At 40.4% G+C, this 18,306-nt stretch overlaps 1 protein-coding gene across 2 annotated transcripts in view; it reads right to left on the bottom strand.

The window, feature by feature from the left end:
- Positions 1–18,306, bottom strand: part of KIF3A (kinesin family member 3A) — a 93,767-nt gene that overhangs the window by 19,632 nt on the left and 55,829 nt on the right. For both annotated transcript variants that reach the window (XM_073651235.1, XM_073651236.1), the window contains 3 exons: positions 14,524–14,704; positions 14,230–14,340; positions 8,508–8,633 (listed from right to left, as the gene is read on the bottom strand). In XM_073651235.1, the coding sequence (XP_073507336.1) occupies positions 8,508–8,633; positions 14,230–14,340; positions 14,524–14,704 (418 nt within the window). The remainder of the gene's footprint in view (positions 1–8,507; positions 8,634–14,229; positions 14,341–14,523; positions 14,705–18,306) is intronic.

The following is an 18,306-nucleotide window of genomic DNA, read 5'->3' as shown; positions in this document are numbered from 1 at the left end:
AATATGTAACCGAAAAGAGAAATGGAGATAAAGCCCAAATAAATAGTAAAAATATAATTCTTTATAAAATCCAAAAGATACAATTAATTAATATAGAACACACATGTCAAACTCCGGCCAGTGGGCCAAATCTGGCCCGCAGGGTGGTTTTATTTGGCCCACGACACCAGAAAAGCCACCCCTATGTGGGTCCATTATACTGTACGGAGGACTATGTGGAGCCCATTATTCTGTACGGAGGACTATGTGGAGCCCATTATTCTGTACGGAGGACTATGTGGAGCCCATTATTCTGTACGGAGGACTATGTGGAGCCCATTATTCTGTACGGAGGACTATGTGGAGCCCATTATTCTGTACGGAGGACTATGTGGAGCCCATTATTCTGTACGGAGGACTATGTGGAGCCCATTATTCTGTACGGAGGACTATGTGGAGCCCATTATTCTGTACGGAGGACTATGTGGAGCCCATTATTCTGTACGGAGGACTATGTGGAGCCCATTATTCTGTACGGAGGACTATGTGGAGCCCATTATACTGTACGGAGGACTATGTGGGGCCCATTATACTGTACGGAGGACTATGTGGGGCCCATTATTCTGTACGGAGGACTATGTGGGGCCCATTATTCTGTACGGAGGACTATGTGGGGCCCATTATTCTGTACGGAGGACTATGTGGAGCCCATTATTCTGTACGGAGGACTATGTAGCCCATTATTCTGTACGGAGGACTATGTGGGGCCCATTATTCTGTACGGAGGACTATGTGGGGCCCATTATTCTGTACGGAGGACTATGTGGGGCCCATTATACTGTACGGAAGACTATGTGGGGCCCATTATACTGTACGGAGGACTATGTGGGGCCCATTATACTGTACGGAGGACTATGTGGGGCCCATTATACTGTACGGAGGACTATGTGGGGCCCATTATACTGTACGGAGGACTATGTGGGGCCCATTATACTGTACGGAGGACTATGTGGGGCCCATTATACTGTACGGAGGACTATGTGGGGCCCATTATACTGTACGGAGGACTATGTGGGGCCCATTATACTGTACGGAGGACTATGTGGGGCCCATTATACTGTACGGAGGACTATGTGGGGCCCATTATACTGTACGGAGGACTATGTGGGGCCCATTATACTGTACGGAGGACTATGTGGGGCCCATTATACTGTACGGAGGACTATGTGGGGCCCATTATACTGTACGGAGGACTATGTGGGGCCCATTATACTGTACGGAGGACTATGTGGGGCCCATTATACTGTACGGAGGACTATGTGGGGCCCATTATACTGTACGGAGGACTATGTGGGGCCCATTATACTGTACGGAGGACTATGTGGGGCCCATTATACTGTACGGAGGACTATGTGGGGCCCATTGTACTGTACGGAGGACTATGTGGGGCCCATTATACTGTACGGAGGACTATGTGGGGCCCATTATACTGTACGGAGGACTATGTGGGGCCCATTATACTGTACGGAGGACTATGTGGGGCCCATTATACTGTACGGAGGACTATGTGGGGCCCATTATACTGTACGGAGGACTATGTGGGGCCCATTATACTGTACGGAGGACTATGTGGGGCCCATTATACTGTACGGAGGACTATGTGGGGCCCATTATACTGTACGGAGGACTATGTGGGGCCCATTATACTGTACGGAGGACTATGTGGGGCCCATTATACTGTACGGAGGACTATGTGGGGCCCATTATACTGTACGGAGGACTATGTGGGGCCCATTATACTGTACGGAGGACTATGTGGGGCCCATTATACTGTACGGAGGACTATGTGGGGCCCATTATACTGTACGGAGGACTATGTGGGGCCCATTATACTGTATGGAGGACTTTGTGGGGCCCATTATTCTGTATACTTTTTGGCCAGAGACCTTGTCCAAGTTTTTCATTTTGGCACTTTGTGTGTTTGAGTTTGACAACCCTGATATAAGACAGTACATACATTGTTGTGAAAAAAAGTTGTAGAAACAAAAAAGGGGATTAGGTATAAAGTAACCTATGTGGGCCAGTCCAGAGACATATATGGGCGAGATTGATTTTAAAATAAAAAGGCCTAGATCAGGGATGTCAAACTCAAATACACATAAGGCCAACATTAAAAGCTTGGACAAAGTAGGGGGCCAAATTTTATGTTCATTAAAAAATGTCTACAACTGAGGACGTTTTTCCTCATCATGAAATATAACAAACTATTTTATATGGAAACAACTTTAACCCCTTTACAACCCAAGGTGGTTTGCACGTTAATGACCAGGCCAATTTTTACAATTCTGACCACTGTCACTTTATGAGGTAATAACTCTGGAACGCTTCAACGGATCCCCCTGATTCTGAGATTGTTTTTTCATGACATATTGTACTTCATGATAGTGGTAAAATTTCTTCGATATCACTTGCGTTTATTTGTGAAAAAAACGGAAATTTGGCAAAAATTTGAAAATTTTGCAATTTTCAAAATTTGAATTTTTATGCCCTTAAATCAGAGAGATATGTCACACAAAATAGTTAATAAATAACATTTCCCACATGTCTACTTTACATGAGCACAATTTTGGAACCCAATTTTTTTTTTTATTATTGGGGAGCTATAAGGCTTAAAAGTTGACCAGCGATTTCTCATTTTTCCAACAAAATTTACAAAACCATTTTTTTTTAGGGACCACATCATATTTGAAGTGATTTTGAGGGGTCTTTATGACAGAAAATACCCAAAAAGTGACACCATTCTAAAAACTGCACCCCTCAAGGTGCTCAAAACCACATTCAAGAACTTTATTAACCCTTCAGGTGCTTCACAGGAATTTTTGGAATGTGGAAGAAAAAAATGAACATTTAACTTTTTTCACAAAAATGTTACTTTAGACCCAATTTTTTTTTTTTCGCAGGGGTAACAGGAAAAAGTGGACCCCAAAAATTGTTGTGCAATTTCCCCTGGGCATGCAGATACCCCATTATGTGGGGAAAAACCACTGTTTGGGCGCACGGCAGGGTTCGAAAAAGGAAGGAGCGCCATTTGACTTTCTGAATGTAAAATTTGCTTGAATAATTAGCGGACTCCATGTTGCATTTGGGGAGCCCCTGATGTGGGGGGTTTCCACTGTTTAGGCACAAGTGACACCATTTTGGAAACTAGACCCCTTAGGGAACTTATCTAGATGTGTGGTGAGCACTTTGAACCCCCAAGTCCTTTACAGAAGTTTATAACATGGAGCCGTGAAAATAAAAAAATCAAACTTTTTCCACAAAAATGAGGTTTTAGCCCCAATTTTTTTATTTTCACAAGGGTAAGAGGGGAAAATGGACCCCAAAAATTTTTGTGCAATTTCTCCTGAGTACACCAATACCCCATATGTGGGGAAAATACAGTGTTTGGGCGCACGGCAGAGTTCAGAAGGGAAGGAGCACTGTGTGACTTTTTGAACGCAAAATTGGCTGGAATAGAGAGCGGACGCCATGTCGCGTTTGGAGAGCCCTTGATGTGCCTAAATAGTGGAAACAAGTGACCCCATTTTGGAAACTACACCCCTTAACGATTTTATCAAGGGGTATAGTGAACATTTTGAACCCAGAGGTACGACACAGAATTTGATAACATTAGGTCATCATATTGAATAAGTTGTCATTAGTCTTGAGCGCAAGTGCTCGCTACTTGAGTTTGCATTGGGTACTCAGGTATGCACAATGTATTAAGGGTGCTCGAGTGACATGCTCGAGTCCCCGCCCACATGTTTCACGGTTATTAGACACCCAAAAAAAAACATGCGGGGGATCGCTCGTGCATGCCAGGCAATCCCTGCGAGGTTTTTTTGGCCGCGAAGCATATGGGGCAGAGACTCGAGCATGTCACACGAGCACCCACGATACTCCATGCATACCCAAGCACCCGATGTAAACTAAAATAACGAGCACTTGCGCTCAACACTAGTTGCCATATCGTCATCTTTTTTTTTTTTTTTACTTTTGAAAAAAAAAAAAAACCCACAACCCTAACCCCAACCCCAACGTTTATTTTTTAAGCCGTTCCTAGTGCGGTATAAGTGATTAGACAACTTTATTCTTCAGGTCGGTGCGACTACAGAGATACCAGAATCATATCGGGTTTTTATGATTGACAGCTGTCACACACTAAAAGACGCATTTTTTTGTAAAATCTAGTTTTTGAATCGCCATATTTTGAGAGCTATAATTTTTCCATATTTTGGCTGACTGAGTCATGTGACTGCTTGTTTTTTGCGGGATGAGTTGACGTTTTTTATTGGTGCCATTTTCAGGCACGTCACATTTTTTGATCGCTTTCTATTCCGATTTTTGGGAGGCAGAATAAACAAAAACCAACAATTCAGGAATTGTGTTTTTTTACATTTTTTTACTCTGCTCCGCGTGTGGTAAAATTTATTTTCTATGTTTTGGCGCTTTTACACAATAAAAGCTATTTTATAGAAAAAAATATTTTTTTGCATCGCTTTATTCTGAGAGCTATAACTTTTTGATTTTTCGGAAGATGGAGCTGTATGGCGGCTTGTTTTTTGCGGAACAAGATGACGTTTTCAGCGGTACCATTTCTATTTATATTCGTCTTTTTGATCGCGTGTTATTCCATTTTTGTTTGGCAGTATGATGATAAAGCATTGTTTTTTGCTTTCTTTTTTTTTTTTTTTTTACCGTGTTCACTGAAGGGGTTAACTAGTGGGACAGTTTTATAGGTCAGGTCGTTCCGGACGCGGCAATACCAAATATGTGTACTTTTGTTTGTTTTTTTGTTTTTTTCATAATAATATTTATTGATGGGTACATTATATTTTTATTTTTGGTGGATTATTTTTTTAAAATATTTTTACAATATTTTTTTCCCCACTTTCTGATACTTTTTTTTTAACTTTTTTACTTTGTCCCACTCTGGGACTTTCACTTTTTTTATTCTGATCGCCTACATAGCACAGGAATGGAGCCGCGTCGTTCCGGACGCGGCAATACCAAATATGTGTACTTTTGTTTGTTTTTTTGTTTTTTTCATAATAATATTTATTGATGGGTACATTATATTTTTATTTTTGGTGGATTATTTTTTTAAAATATTTTTACAATATTTTTTTCCCCACTTTCTGATACTTTTTTTTTAACTTTTTTACTTTGTCCCACTCTGGGACTTTCACTTTTTTTATTCTGATCGCCTACATAGCACAGGAATGGAGCACCATCCCTGTGCCATGCAGGCTGTCAGCGCGGCACAGTGAGAAGATAGTTTGGTCATGCACTGCGCATGACCAAAAAATCTTTCTGCTGTCGGGTGACCCGGATGTTGTCATGAAAACATCGGGTCGTCATGGCAACATCCAGGAAGCCGCGGCAGACAGAACTGGAGGCCGGAAGAGGAGGTGAGTATCCCGATCACCTCCCCTTGCTACCGCAATTCTGCGATCGACTTCGATCGCAGGATTGCGGGGTTTAATGTGCCGAGAGCGGTGCGGGACCGCTCCCTGCATATAGTACCGGGTGTCAGCTGTGAAAATCAGCTGACACTGGGCGGTGATCGCGCCCGCACAGGATGTGTGCGCGTGCGATCGCCATGACGTACTAATACGGATCAGGTTCTTAAAGCCCAGGGCACAGACGCGTATTAATACCTCATGGGCTTTAAAGGGGTTAAAGGGGTTGTCCCTCGAACAAAGTACATTTTAATTAATTGATCTTAGAATAATATAATATGTTATTTAAGAGCAGTAAAAAGCATATGGCCCATTATACCCCCACAGTAAATTCCTCCACATGCACGGTATGATGACCCTACTGTAACCCCTCTCCCTCAATCCCCCCGACAAAGAATGGTGAACCCTTCACAGTATGATTCTCCAACTGTAATCCCCACACAGCCCTCCATACAGTATAATGGTAAATAGCATCAAAGACCCTAATACGTTACCATGTACATAATAAAGCAGTGTAGTAATACACAATCAATAGGATCATAGTATATTAATAATGATTACCCTTTCATCCTAATTTTATCCTATAAAATTTTCCAGGATCTGGTATTAGGAAATGTAATTCAGAATATTATTAAATAAATACCTGTAGACATGGAAAGTGTATTGTCGAACAAGGAGAGAACCTCGATGCGCGTTTAGTTGTGCAAGTCAACTTCGTCAGGACAAGTAGAGTATTGAGAATGGAGGGATATATATACTTGTGCGTACCATGGCCACATGTGATTCGCGTTCATCATGATGTCCCCCCGAGTGATGGCGGCGCCCAGGGAACTGGTATGTGCAGTGTGCAAGCAAGCGGAAGTGACGACATCTCAATGACGCCACTTCCAATCATGCGCACTGTCCAGGCCGCCAGTCCCTGTGATGGGCGCTCCAGCATCAGGCAAAGAACAGTGCACGTGTGAAGTGCATACAGCCGGGTATAAGCAAGTAAAGAGTAATGAACAGGACTAGTAATAAGGAATGGGTAATACGTATTAAGGGGTAAGTATATGTACAAAGTTGAGACCAGAAGGGGAGAACCTGCACTAAATATCCCTCACTAACAGGAGTTAAAGCTTTTTAATGTACATACAGTACATAAAGGAGGGTGTTGAAAAGAAGTGGCTTGCTGGTGTGCAGCTTTTATATTGAGACACTCCAACTACTAATTCTCAATAAATGGCATCCCGGTTGCTATTATTTATAAGCAAAACAGGGCAAAATGATTAAAATAGTGAGTCCCCCCTACATGTTTCACCGTTTACATGGCATCATCAGGGGAAGGAACACATTCATTAATATCATAGCTTAGTTGTCAGCCGCTGCAACGTCCACAGATTTGTATATAATAGAAAGCCAGAGTAAGTGGACTGCACGTGCGCTGCTGATTCAGAAACAAATCATAGAACAAATTAATAAAAATGGTGGTTTATTTGTCAACACGTTTTCAGAGTCAAATCCGGCTCCTTCCTCAGGACAATCACATGTGACATTTTTACAAGTTTAATTGCTTATGGTTATAAAATAGTAATTTTGACGAGGGGTGCCTAAACTTTTACATGCCGCTGTACATGGTAACATATTAGGGTCTATGATGCTATTTAACCAACACCTTACTAATATCCTATTTATATAGGTTTTTTAATTTTCCCCATCAATCTCGCCCATTTATGTCTCTGTACTGGCCCACATAGGCTACTTTATACTTATTCCCTTTTTCTTGTTTCTACAACTTTTTTTTTCACAAAAATTTGTTATGCACTGTCTATATTAATTAATAGTATAGTTGTATTTAATAAAGAATTAAAATTTTACTATTTATTTCGCCTTTATCTCTAGTTCTCTTTTAATTTTCTGGCATTCACCTACATTTTGAATGTAGAAAAAGATAAATGAATAAAAACACACCAAAAGTGCTAAGTGTGAACATACTCTTAGAGGTAAACTGTGAATTGCTGTATGAATTCTATATTAATTGCAAAAAGAACTTCGGCACTCCATACATGAAACACGAGTGGCATATCCAGTGGTAGCGTAGCGTAGTTTCCCATCATACGAAGGTGACCTTGTCGTGGTTGATGGGCACACATGAATTGGCCAAATTATGCGCAAAAAAACTTCATTTTTCAAAGTGACATTAGTCTAGATACAATATTTCTTATATTTTCATGTATGGAGTGCCGAAGTTCTTTTTGCAATTGAGATTACTCTTTTCTTCAGAGCACCCGAATAGACCAGTGAGCGACCCCTCTCTTTTTTCTATGAATTCTATATTAGCCACCTATGAGGGTTGGATGAGCAAGAAAGAACTGTACCCAGTTCGTTCTGACTCGGAAGGTCAGAAACTACATGTCCACACAGTATTGGCTGGTGAGAATAGGGGGAAGTAATGCAGAATGACTCAGTAATCAGGACATTGTAACAGCTTTCACAATTGAAAAATAGAGGAAGCTTAAACAAAACATTTTAACCCTTTTTTACTATCAGGCTGGTCAACCTTTTTAAAAGTGCAAGTACTTCACGCATGTCTGAGGGACCAATATAGGTCTTGTGTAATGCATTGTCCTCACAGGCCAGCATTGGCCATATCTAGGAGCTTTAGAGTAATATGGCATGGAGGTAATCCTTACTAAGACTTATAGTGTATGGCCCTTGTGGGTTCAGAGAGGGGAAGAGGAAATGATGAAGTGGCCATGTACATATACTGCTCTCTCCCACCCAGTAGGCTGGTTCTAGGTTTTCCCTCGATAAGTGGGAGTCCCAATAATGAAAGACTTATGTATACTTTTATAGCATTTGTTATCCCAGATCGAGACACAGTTAAGTTTTACTGCAACCTTATGGCGTGGTAAAAAGGACAACCTAGTCCTCAGTATGGTTATGTATCGTGCCCCTCCTCTAATGGAAAAAAATATCCTGACCCCTTAATATAACAGATTTTGTGCATCACAAGTGTGAATGGTTAATGAACAATTACGGCCTTACCTGATAATCCTGTGGAATAAAATTATCAATAATGATCATCTGAAGTCGAAGCTCACGACTCAGCTGCCTGATATTCTCCAATAACCCCTCTATTTCCCGTTGGTGTTCTTGTTGCAGGTCAGCCATCTATGAAAAAATGAAACCGAGATAAACCACTGTTACCAAAAGCTCCGTCAGAGGGTAACATCTCAAATTATCCCACAAGATGGACGTCCATCATTAAATTAAAAATCTCAGGTTTTTTTTTCTCTCCTAAAGCTAATAATTCATTAAAATACTTCTAAACTGAGTAAATTATGCTTCTAAACTACATACTGCTTCAGCCATAAAAAGGACTAGGCAAAGTATGATCACTATGAAAAGGGTCCTCCACCCCTCACCAACTAGCCGATGCCTCGCCGGTGAGACCAGCCCCACAGTTTGAGAAGCACTCCTTCATACAATATGCTGTAATGTGTATTGAATGGAAGAAGAAGGTGAAATGTCAGCTACTGATTAGCGGAGATCATGAAGGCATTACAGCTGACAAGCCGCATTCCTTGGCTTTGGTAGGTTCATCATTGATAAGTGCTACAAAATTTATGGGAGATTTTTCTATTGCCACTGATGTATTTACACATGGATCCTGTACCTTTATGCCTTTTTACAGAAAATAGGACTTAGAATGGAATTTGCAGCCAAGACATCAAATAAAAAAATAAGTAAAAGTCCCACTGGTTTCATAATTACATTTGAGGAGTTTCCAGAGATATGGTCACAGATGTCCTTTGCCAATGCAGACGGATCATAAACAATATGTCATCACGTCTTATCATGTGAATACCCACTAAAATTACAAGAAAGATACTTTATGACATCAACTTTCTGCACAAAATGTGGTTTCCTAGGGTGTGCGAGTACACAAGGATCCCATTTCCTATTGGCATTTTGTAAAAAGAGTTCATGTTAGCTCCTAATTAAACTTTTGAAGAAATCAAGTGCTCACGTCCCTATAGACTTTAATTTATATTTAACACAGTTTTTGTTCAAAGCTTAAAAAATGTCTCCATACAACAACTCTTTCACAATACTTTGAAGCTGGCCCAGTGATCGGCTTATTTACCCCGATTAAAGGGAAGCTGTCAGCACATTATTACATATGGAATTTGTGGTATGTCTGTGTAGGCACTTGTCTCCCAATAAAAATACATTTTTTGTAGAGATCCGATGTGCCAGTCATGAGAAATCTGGAAATGCATGAGAGCATGTCAGTGCACTGGCACTTCTTTTTCTAAAGTGCACTGACACACCCTCAGTCCTCTTTATGAGTTTGTAGATACCAAACATATGGGGATAGGTATATATGAGCCCAGTATACTGACCAACCTCCAGACACCTGAGGAAGGCTGGATACAGCCGAAACGCGTTGTGTTTTTAAATACATTTTTATTTTCTTTTATTCTTTTGGAACTTTTTTGGTAATATCATTACAACTGTTACCGTGGGAGCGCCCTTCACCTGGTATCTTCACCCTCACTACGCACTGCAAGAACTCCCTTGGAGAAATTTCCACCGGCACACCAGGTCGGCTGCAGCTATTGGATTTATTTCATGCATGTCTAGGAATTGTGCCCACATATGCACAATTCCATCAGGGGAGCAAATTCCCTGTTTTTGATTATTTTAAGCTCTTTTTTTTAAACTTAATATGCTCAGAATGCGCAATTTTTCTTCTTCCCTTAAGGGAATTCGACTATTGGTATAAAGCCTCCCTACTGTATCAGGGAAACAAGACCGTAGTAGTATGCTATGCTTTAAATCTTTGCGGAATTAAATACAGTTCAAGTAATATAAAATCCAATATCCAGGCACAACTGTCTTATTAAAGGAACACTAAACCTAGAAATTAAAGTGGAAAGTTTAAATAATGGAAAAAAATATTCCAACCCACTGACTATATACTAGTTGAACAATTCTCACTTACAGGCATATTTACACAGGCAGATGAATACAGACGGGCAGAAATAGATCATTCTTTCCTCATATACCAACATTTCTTACACGGGTACACGGGGCGATATGCTGACCACAATGATGATTTTTTTTTCCTCCAATAGAAATGATCCAAACACCAGACATATGGGTGATCAGTGGCATGTTTACATATGTTGATAATCGGGAACGAGCCTTCACCAATTATTTTCTTGTATAAGGCTATGTTCACACATTGCCTTGTTTTCAGTATTTTTTTCTGCAGCAAAACCTGATCTCTTGCCAGGAAAGAAGCTGGATCAAAAATGCAGGTTTTGGTGCATTTTTCAGGATCCCAAAGTTCAGGTTTGCTTCAGCACAGAAGCATGAACACAGGTCACCAATGCAAGACAAATGTGAAACTATATTAACCAAACTTTCAAATGTAATGGGGGGGGGGGGGGGCTGGAAGGTGAATTGTTTAGGAATAGTTTTTCGGTTCAATGCCGATAAATGTAAGGTCATGCACATGGGAAAGAAAAACAGCAGTCACCCATACATATTAAATGGGAAACCGTTGGGGAAATCTGACATGGAGAAGGACCTGGGCGTCTTGGTTAACAGCAAATTAAATTGGAGTGCCCAGTGTCAGGCAGCAGCTGCGAAGGCAAATAGAGTCATGGCATGCATCATAAGAGGAACAGGGGCATATGATGAGAACATTGTTCTTCCTCTGTATAAAGCGCTGGTAAGGCCGCACTTAGAATATTGTGCACAGTTCTGGGCTCCGGTGCTCAGGAAAGACATATTGGAGCTAGAGAGGGTACAAAGGAGGGCGACTAAGGTAATAAAGGGAATGGAGGGACTAGAATACCCAGAGAGGTTGTCAAAATTAGGCCTATTTACGTTGGAAAAGAGAAGGCTTAGGGGAGACCTCATAAACATGTATAAATACATCAGGGGGCAGTACAGAGATCTCTCCCATGACCTGTTTATACCAAGGATGGTCACAAAGACGAGGGGGCACACTATGCGTCTGGAGGAAAGGAGGTTCCTGCACCAGCATAGAAGGGGATTCTTTACGGTCAGAGCCGTGAGACTCTGGAACTCTCTGGGAGAGGAAGTGGTGATGTCCAACTCACTTAATGAGTTCAAGAGAGGCCTGGACGCCTTTCTTGAGAACAATAAAATTACATCTTATGCTTAGTGATAGTTAATTAATCCAGGGATTTAATCTGACTGCCAGATTGGACTCGGGAAGTGAAGTTTTCCTCAATGATGTAAATTGGCCTATACCGCATGGGTTTTTTTGCCTTCCCCTGGATCAACGCTGCGGAATAGCTGCAGTGCACAAGAAATAGGCTGAACTGGATGGACGCTTGTCTTTTTTCAGCCTTATAAACTATGTAACTATGTAAGACATTGGCAGTGCATTGCATTTGTAGGACACTATTTATTTTTTACACTATGGTCTGCCAGGCATTGTTCAATTTCACACTTCCCTGGGCCACAGGTATTGTTCAATCTCACACCTAGCTCAGCCAATGTTTACTGATCACTAATGATGGTAAAATCACAAAAATAAATGAGTTTCACATACTGTTGTGCTTGCTTTTTTTTCACTAAAACGCTGCAAAACCTGATAGCTATGTTTACACTAGGCTTTTTTTCACTACCCATTACTTTCAATGGGTGAAAACACTGAAAAAACCCTGAAAGAAGTGACATGCTCTATTCTGTAAAAAAAAAAAAAAAAAAAACGTGCAAAGCACAAAATACTGCTCAAACAAAAACCAATGTGTGTGCATGAGATTTCTGGAATCTCATAGACTTTGCTGGTACTGTAAAATGCAGCTGAAAATTTGCATAAAAAAAAAAGCATAAAAAAATTTAAATGTGTGTACATAGCCTAACTGCATCTTTAGACTGCAACATTTTCTGCATGACACTGAAACAGTTTAAAAAAAAAAGGAGTTTTTGATCAGTTCTATATTTGGCTGAACACCTGCCCCTTTGCCAAGGAGTGGGGTTCAGCAATCAACTGGACACAGTGCATAGCAGAGAGGCTTCTGCTGCAGCCAGTAGTCTTAGCGCCAGACAAAGAACAGCGAGAAGGAAGAAGGGGAAAATAGCCGAGTACTTCTCACACAGATTTATTTAAATACTTAGCAGTTTTAATTTTAATGTGATGCAAAATGAGATTAACATCTTCCAGCCAAGGAAATTTTCATTTATTTTTCACCTTATTTTCAAGAGCCATGACTTAAAATTTTTCAGTCGACATAGGACTGATTATATGCTATGTAGGTTGTAATTAATGAATAACACCATTACCTCTACCATAGAATGTACTGAAAAATGGAAAAAAAACATTTCAGGTGATGTGAAATAGTGGAAAAAAAATGCAATTCCTTCTTTGGGTTTCATTTTTATGGGGTACATTGTGCTGTAAAAATAACACGGCAATATAATCCTTCAGGTCAGTACAACTATGGCAAGATTTTATTTTTATTTTTTTTTAGAGGTGTAAAAAATTTGTAGTTTTGTAGTAAAAAAAAAAAAAAATTAGTTTGTGTTACGATTTACTTTTTCTGTCGATGGAGCTGTGTGAGGGCTTACTCTTGTGGTAGTGAGCTGTAGCTTTTCTTGGAAGCATTGTAGATAGAGTACATAAGATGTTTTGACAATTTTTTCTTCTATTTTTTTTAGAATGAAAGATGGCTAAAAAAGGAAAATTCAGTTGTTTGGTTTTTTCTTTCTTTACGTTTTTTTTTACCATAATGGTTAATTTTATATTTTCAGAGATCAGACTTTTGCAGATATCATGGATACTAAATGTGTTTATTATTTATTTTTCTAATGGTTTTATTTTTAAATTGGGAAAAGAGGGCAGATCTAAACTGCAATACTTTATTCAAGTTCATTTAATTTTTAGCCGTCACAGTTGTTAAGTGGCCCTCCATATGTCCCCTGCAGCCATGATGGTAACCAATAGGCACCCTGCAATCTCATCGAGGGGAGGAGGGCAATGGTTGCGCGAATAAGACAACTGAATCATCAAATGATTATACAGCAGTGATCAGAGCTAGCTCAAATTGCTGTCATTAGAGGCAGGATCCAGGTATAATGAATCTGGTACCTTCCATGTATAGAATGGGTTCAGTATCTTACACCCACACTGGATGAAAGACGGAATTGCTGGGATAATGTTTGAGTTTTGGTGAATTTCTATATTTATTAATCATTTAAGTTTCTAAGGGGTACAGTTTTTGTTTGTAGAGAGTGCCAAGTCGGTGTAAAAAGACTTATAGGCAATGTAATCTCCCTCTGGGAATTTAAAATTTCACTCTCCACAATGAGAAATTTTACCTGTTAAAACAATTGTCACAGCGTCTCACCCAGCCTCCTGCTTTGCACTGATGAAGGACAAACACCCTGAAACACATGTCTGCACATGGAATGTCTGGTTTGGCTTCCTATCCCGAGTCCTGTGGCAAGGCCCTATAATGGGGTCGGTATGGACTTTTATGATTGCTACATCCAATGGAAGGCACCAGGTTCCTGTCCTCTTCCTATCCGAAGAAGCAATTTGCTTGTTAGCACTTGTTCCTACACATTGGACATAGTGAACCCTCTAATATGCTAAGTAAAGCTGTTAAAAATGTAGCATTTCATATTCCACTAATAAGGACCAGCACAAAATTAAATTACAATGATTGACATAGCACTGTAGTCCGGCATTATATTCAGTTGTAAGGTAACAATGACAAACCTCAGACTTCGCCGCCATGAGCATAGTCCATACTTTCTTCAGTTTTTTGGTTTTACCCTGGGCCTCCTCCTGTAAACTTGTGTATTTCTCCTCAATATCTAGCCGCTCTTGCTATAAAAAAAGAAAAGATTTAACAAGGTGAACCATGTTAGACACATGTATGGATGTGACAAATACTTGTGTAACTTGGATGAGCAGCATGCTAGGCGAGCTTATAATGGCCCACAATAAAAAGAAAAATTATTATTGTGGATGCACGCCCATTGTTTTCTACCCACAGCCTCAATCACCAACCTCCTTCTCTTCCAACTCCCTCCGAAGTTTCTCTGCTCGCCTTCTCCGCTCTTCAAGCTCCTGGTTTGATTCATCCAAAAGTTTCTCCTGTTCCTCTGCCTTGGCCAACAAATCTACTCCTCCAACAATGACCTTTTTCTCCAAAGCGGAGAGTTTCTCAAGCAGCGACTGATGCTCCTGTCTACAAGAGAAAGACAAGAATTACATTTTCCTTCTGGAATACACATTCATCGCCACCATTTCTAATAGAAGTTGTGATTTCACCGTAAAGAAATAACTAAATAACTATGGGAAGGAGCTGAGGTATTGTGGTATAACTGTAAAAACACATATTAAAACACCACAGAATGAATGACCTGGCATAACCACAAAGACTGGTACATATTTGCAAAATATTCATAGGAAAAAATCAAAAAATGATCCTACTGATAGGATGCAAATGATAAGAAATGACGAGTAATAGAAGTGACGTGGAAGAGTTGGTAGGAAATGAAAGTGTCAGTACTTGCCTATTCATTTTTTAGTGCTGTGGTTTAGGCAAAGATTTTTAACAAGGATTATATATTGAAATACCGCAATGCATGCAAAGTGGATAAACTGATGAAACAAGACAACTAATAAGAGGTTTCTCCAAAAGTAACACAAAATTAAAGGGGTTATCCAGTCAAAACCGATAAGTCTGCAGTCACTCTGTGTGACTGCAGACTTATGAATCCCCCCCAGCACACGCACTGTGCACTGCAGGGATTCGCCAGTTTCTGAGCCGGGATTAGAGGGTATGTATGAGTTATACATATCCCGGCAGGGGGACGCAGCCTTGCTCCATACACTTGTATAGAACCAAGGCCACACCCTGTCTAGTGACGTAGCTGTCTTGTGGGCGGCCGACTAGAGGACCTCATCTATACAAGTGTATAGAGAGCGAGGCAGAGCTCACTGGCCCGGGAGTATGTATAGCTTATAATGTATGGGGCTACTAATGGGGTCATATTAGTGTGGGGGCTACTATGGGGGCCATGATACAGTGATGGGGTTACTAAACGGGCCCTCATACGGAGTGGTGGCTACTAAAGAGGCCCTCCTACAGAGTGAGTGCTACCATGGAGGAGAATATATTGTTTGAACTACTGTGGAGGTCATCATACAGTTTAGGGACTTTTGTAGGTGCATCGTACAGTGTGGCGGCTACTAAGGGGCCATCATAAAATGTGGTGGCTACTATGGAGGCATCATAGTTTTCAGAGCATTATACAGTCTATAGTGGAGCTGTAGGGACATCATACTGTATAGAGGGGAGCTATGGAGACATCATACTGTGTACAAGAGAGCTGTGGCGACATTGTGTAGAGGGGAGCCGTACAGAGGAAGCCTTAGGAGACTTTATTAAAGTAAAGTGGACACTTATGGTATTGTGACAGTCAAAGTTACATACAGGGGACATTATTAGTTTTTCTAGGGGGCAAAATGTGGGCACTTGTACAGGGCATTAATATATTCTAAAAGGTCTGTTTTACCATCTAGAGGAAACAAAGAAGGCGTTTTACTTTGTAAGCTGCACAGATGTGACATTACTATGCGAGGAACCAACTGGAACACTGTTTTTGTACCACTCAGTAGGTGCAGTAATAGGGACACATACAGCAGTGGCTCAGTATTGGGGTGTCCGCAGGATGAGGAGTTTGTGCAGGCTGGGAATAGATGGGGATGGTGCTGGAAATGTGAGAGGTCAGCTGTGTCTTTGTTGTAATCTCTACAGACAAGTTGTGGCTGGAGAAGTTGTCATGTCTGTCTGGGCCAGATGGAAAAGACGAGAAAAGTGAATAACTCCACCAGAAAGAACATCAGCTATAATTCACCATATGTAACTGTACTGTTATCTCTTATATGTTCTGCAGGACTGGTATCTATCACTATAAGGTCACCATATAGCAGTCTTTGTATAGCTATTTTCTTTCAGTACCAGCTGGGTCATCGGCTGAGGTTCCCCTATATCTATTATCAGGGGGCACCACCATAGTTGTAATCAGGGTTACGCCTCCCTGAGCTGAACCCATACATATGCCTCTGGTGTGAGGGGTTGTTAATCAGTATTTTGCACCTGTGCTGCCTCCGCATTACATCATTGGGGTTTGCTTGCAACCTGCACTATATTGGTATTGTGACCAGGTATCTTTTTTATGTTATGTTTTTTTTGGGAGGGATTTGATTTTCCTTTTCAGTGAATTGCTCACACACACCTATTACTAATGAGGTGTGTCATTCGCTGTATCAGGTGAGGCTTGATATAAAACACATCAAATACCTGAACTGGCTAGGGGTTTGCTGACCATGACATTTGATTGAATATAAGAAATATGGGCTAGTTAAGAGAATGGTCCAACATGATCATTGCCTTGCATAAACAAAGAAGAGGATACAAAAGATAGTGAATGCATTGAATGTTTCCAGAGATCTAGCTGAAAAAGAGTTTACAATATCAAAGATGTAGGAACACTGGCTACAGTACCTGGACATGGCAGGAAAAGGAAGCCATTACTGGTTGCCACTAGAGTCCTGAGGAGTTCAAAGATTTGCTATCAGCAGACACTGAGGTTTCAATTTCCACAGTAAGGCTGGGTTAACATGAGTGTATTTCAGGGTCCATATGTGGATCACAATGCACTGATTGACCCCCGGTCTTCCGAGCTGAACTTATAGGCTCAAATACAAATAAGTTGTACGTTTCAGATTCGGAGATCCACCGCTAGGTCAGGCAATGTGATCTGTATACGGATTGTGAAATATACTAGTGTGAACCCAGCCTAAGGGGCACATTAAATGTTAAAGGTCTCTGTGTCTGAACTCCAAGACGTAGACCTCTACTGACCCAAAAGCACAATAAGTCCACGGCAGTTCACATGGCTCCTGTCCAGAGATTAGTGACGAGGCCAAAGAGACGGGGTCCAGCAAACTGATTCACCCCAAATCTAGTTAATAACCTACTGGACTGTAATACCAGTTCAATTAAATAATTCCTACTACATTAGATTGATACTAATTACATACATCAAGATATTGGTGGGCATTAGATGTAATCAGTAAATTAACTCCCCTAAAAAAACACTGCAGGGCACACTTCTGTTATTTCACACATTGTCCACTTTTCTTTATTGACTCCAGGCGCAAACCAGGCAATATTGTATAAAACACAAAACTAGAAGACCGTTGTAGTGGGGAACAGATTTTAATATCTGCTTGTTTTTTTTTTATGAGAAATCAATTGAACCGACTCTCTAAATATATTCTCACTTTACCATGGCATCACACACATTGCTTTTTTGTATTTTTTTTTTTGCTATATTCTTTGCAGAAATATATTTTGCAGCCTAATGTTACCTGAAAGTCACCAGGAAAATATGTAATGCAATACAAAAAGCGTTGATTGTGGTGTTATTTTACAATATGATTTTTTGTGGGTGTGTTCTTTTCTAAAGGCAACATTTTCTGGGTGTGCCAATTTTTTTCATGAGTTTTCCCATGGGCTTCTCTATATGAAAGTAAAAAACTTAATAAAAACTACGGGCATAAAAAATGCTTGTAATTAGGCATACAATTCTAGAGGGGTTTTTTTGTTTGTTGTTTTTACAAAACAAGAGAAAATAAATTGCTGCCAAAATTTTTTGAGGGAAGCTTCAGTAAATTACCAGTACAATGTGGTAATATGCTATAATTTCATACCCAACCACAAATACCACAAATAATGATCTTGTTGCTTTATATTACAGTGTCTAACTTTCACAATGT

The sequence above is a fragment of the Phyllobates terribilis genome, unplaced genomic scaffold (genome assembly GCF_046119375.1).
Source record: "Phyllobates terribilis strain yellow unplaced genomic scaffold, ASM4611937v1 Scaffold_11__3_contigs__length_659146591, whole genome shotgun sequence".
NCBI classification, from domain to species: domain Eukaryota; kingdom Metazoa; phylum Chordata; class Amphibia; order Anura; family Dendrobatidae; genus Phyllobates; species Phyllobates terribilis.
The sequence above is the reverse complement of the archived record's forward strand: the minus strand, read 5'-3'. Positions and strand labels throughout refer to the sequence as shown.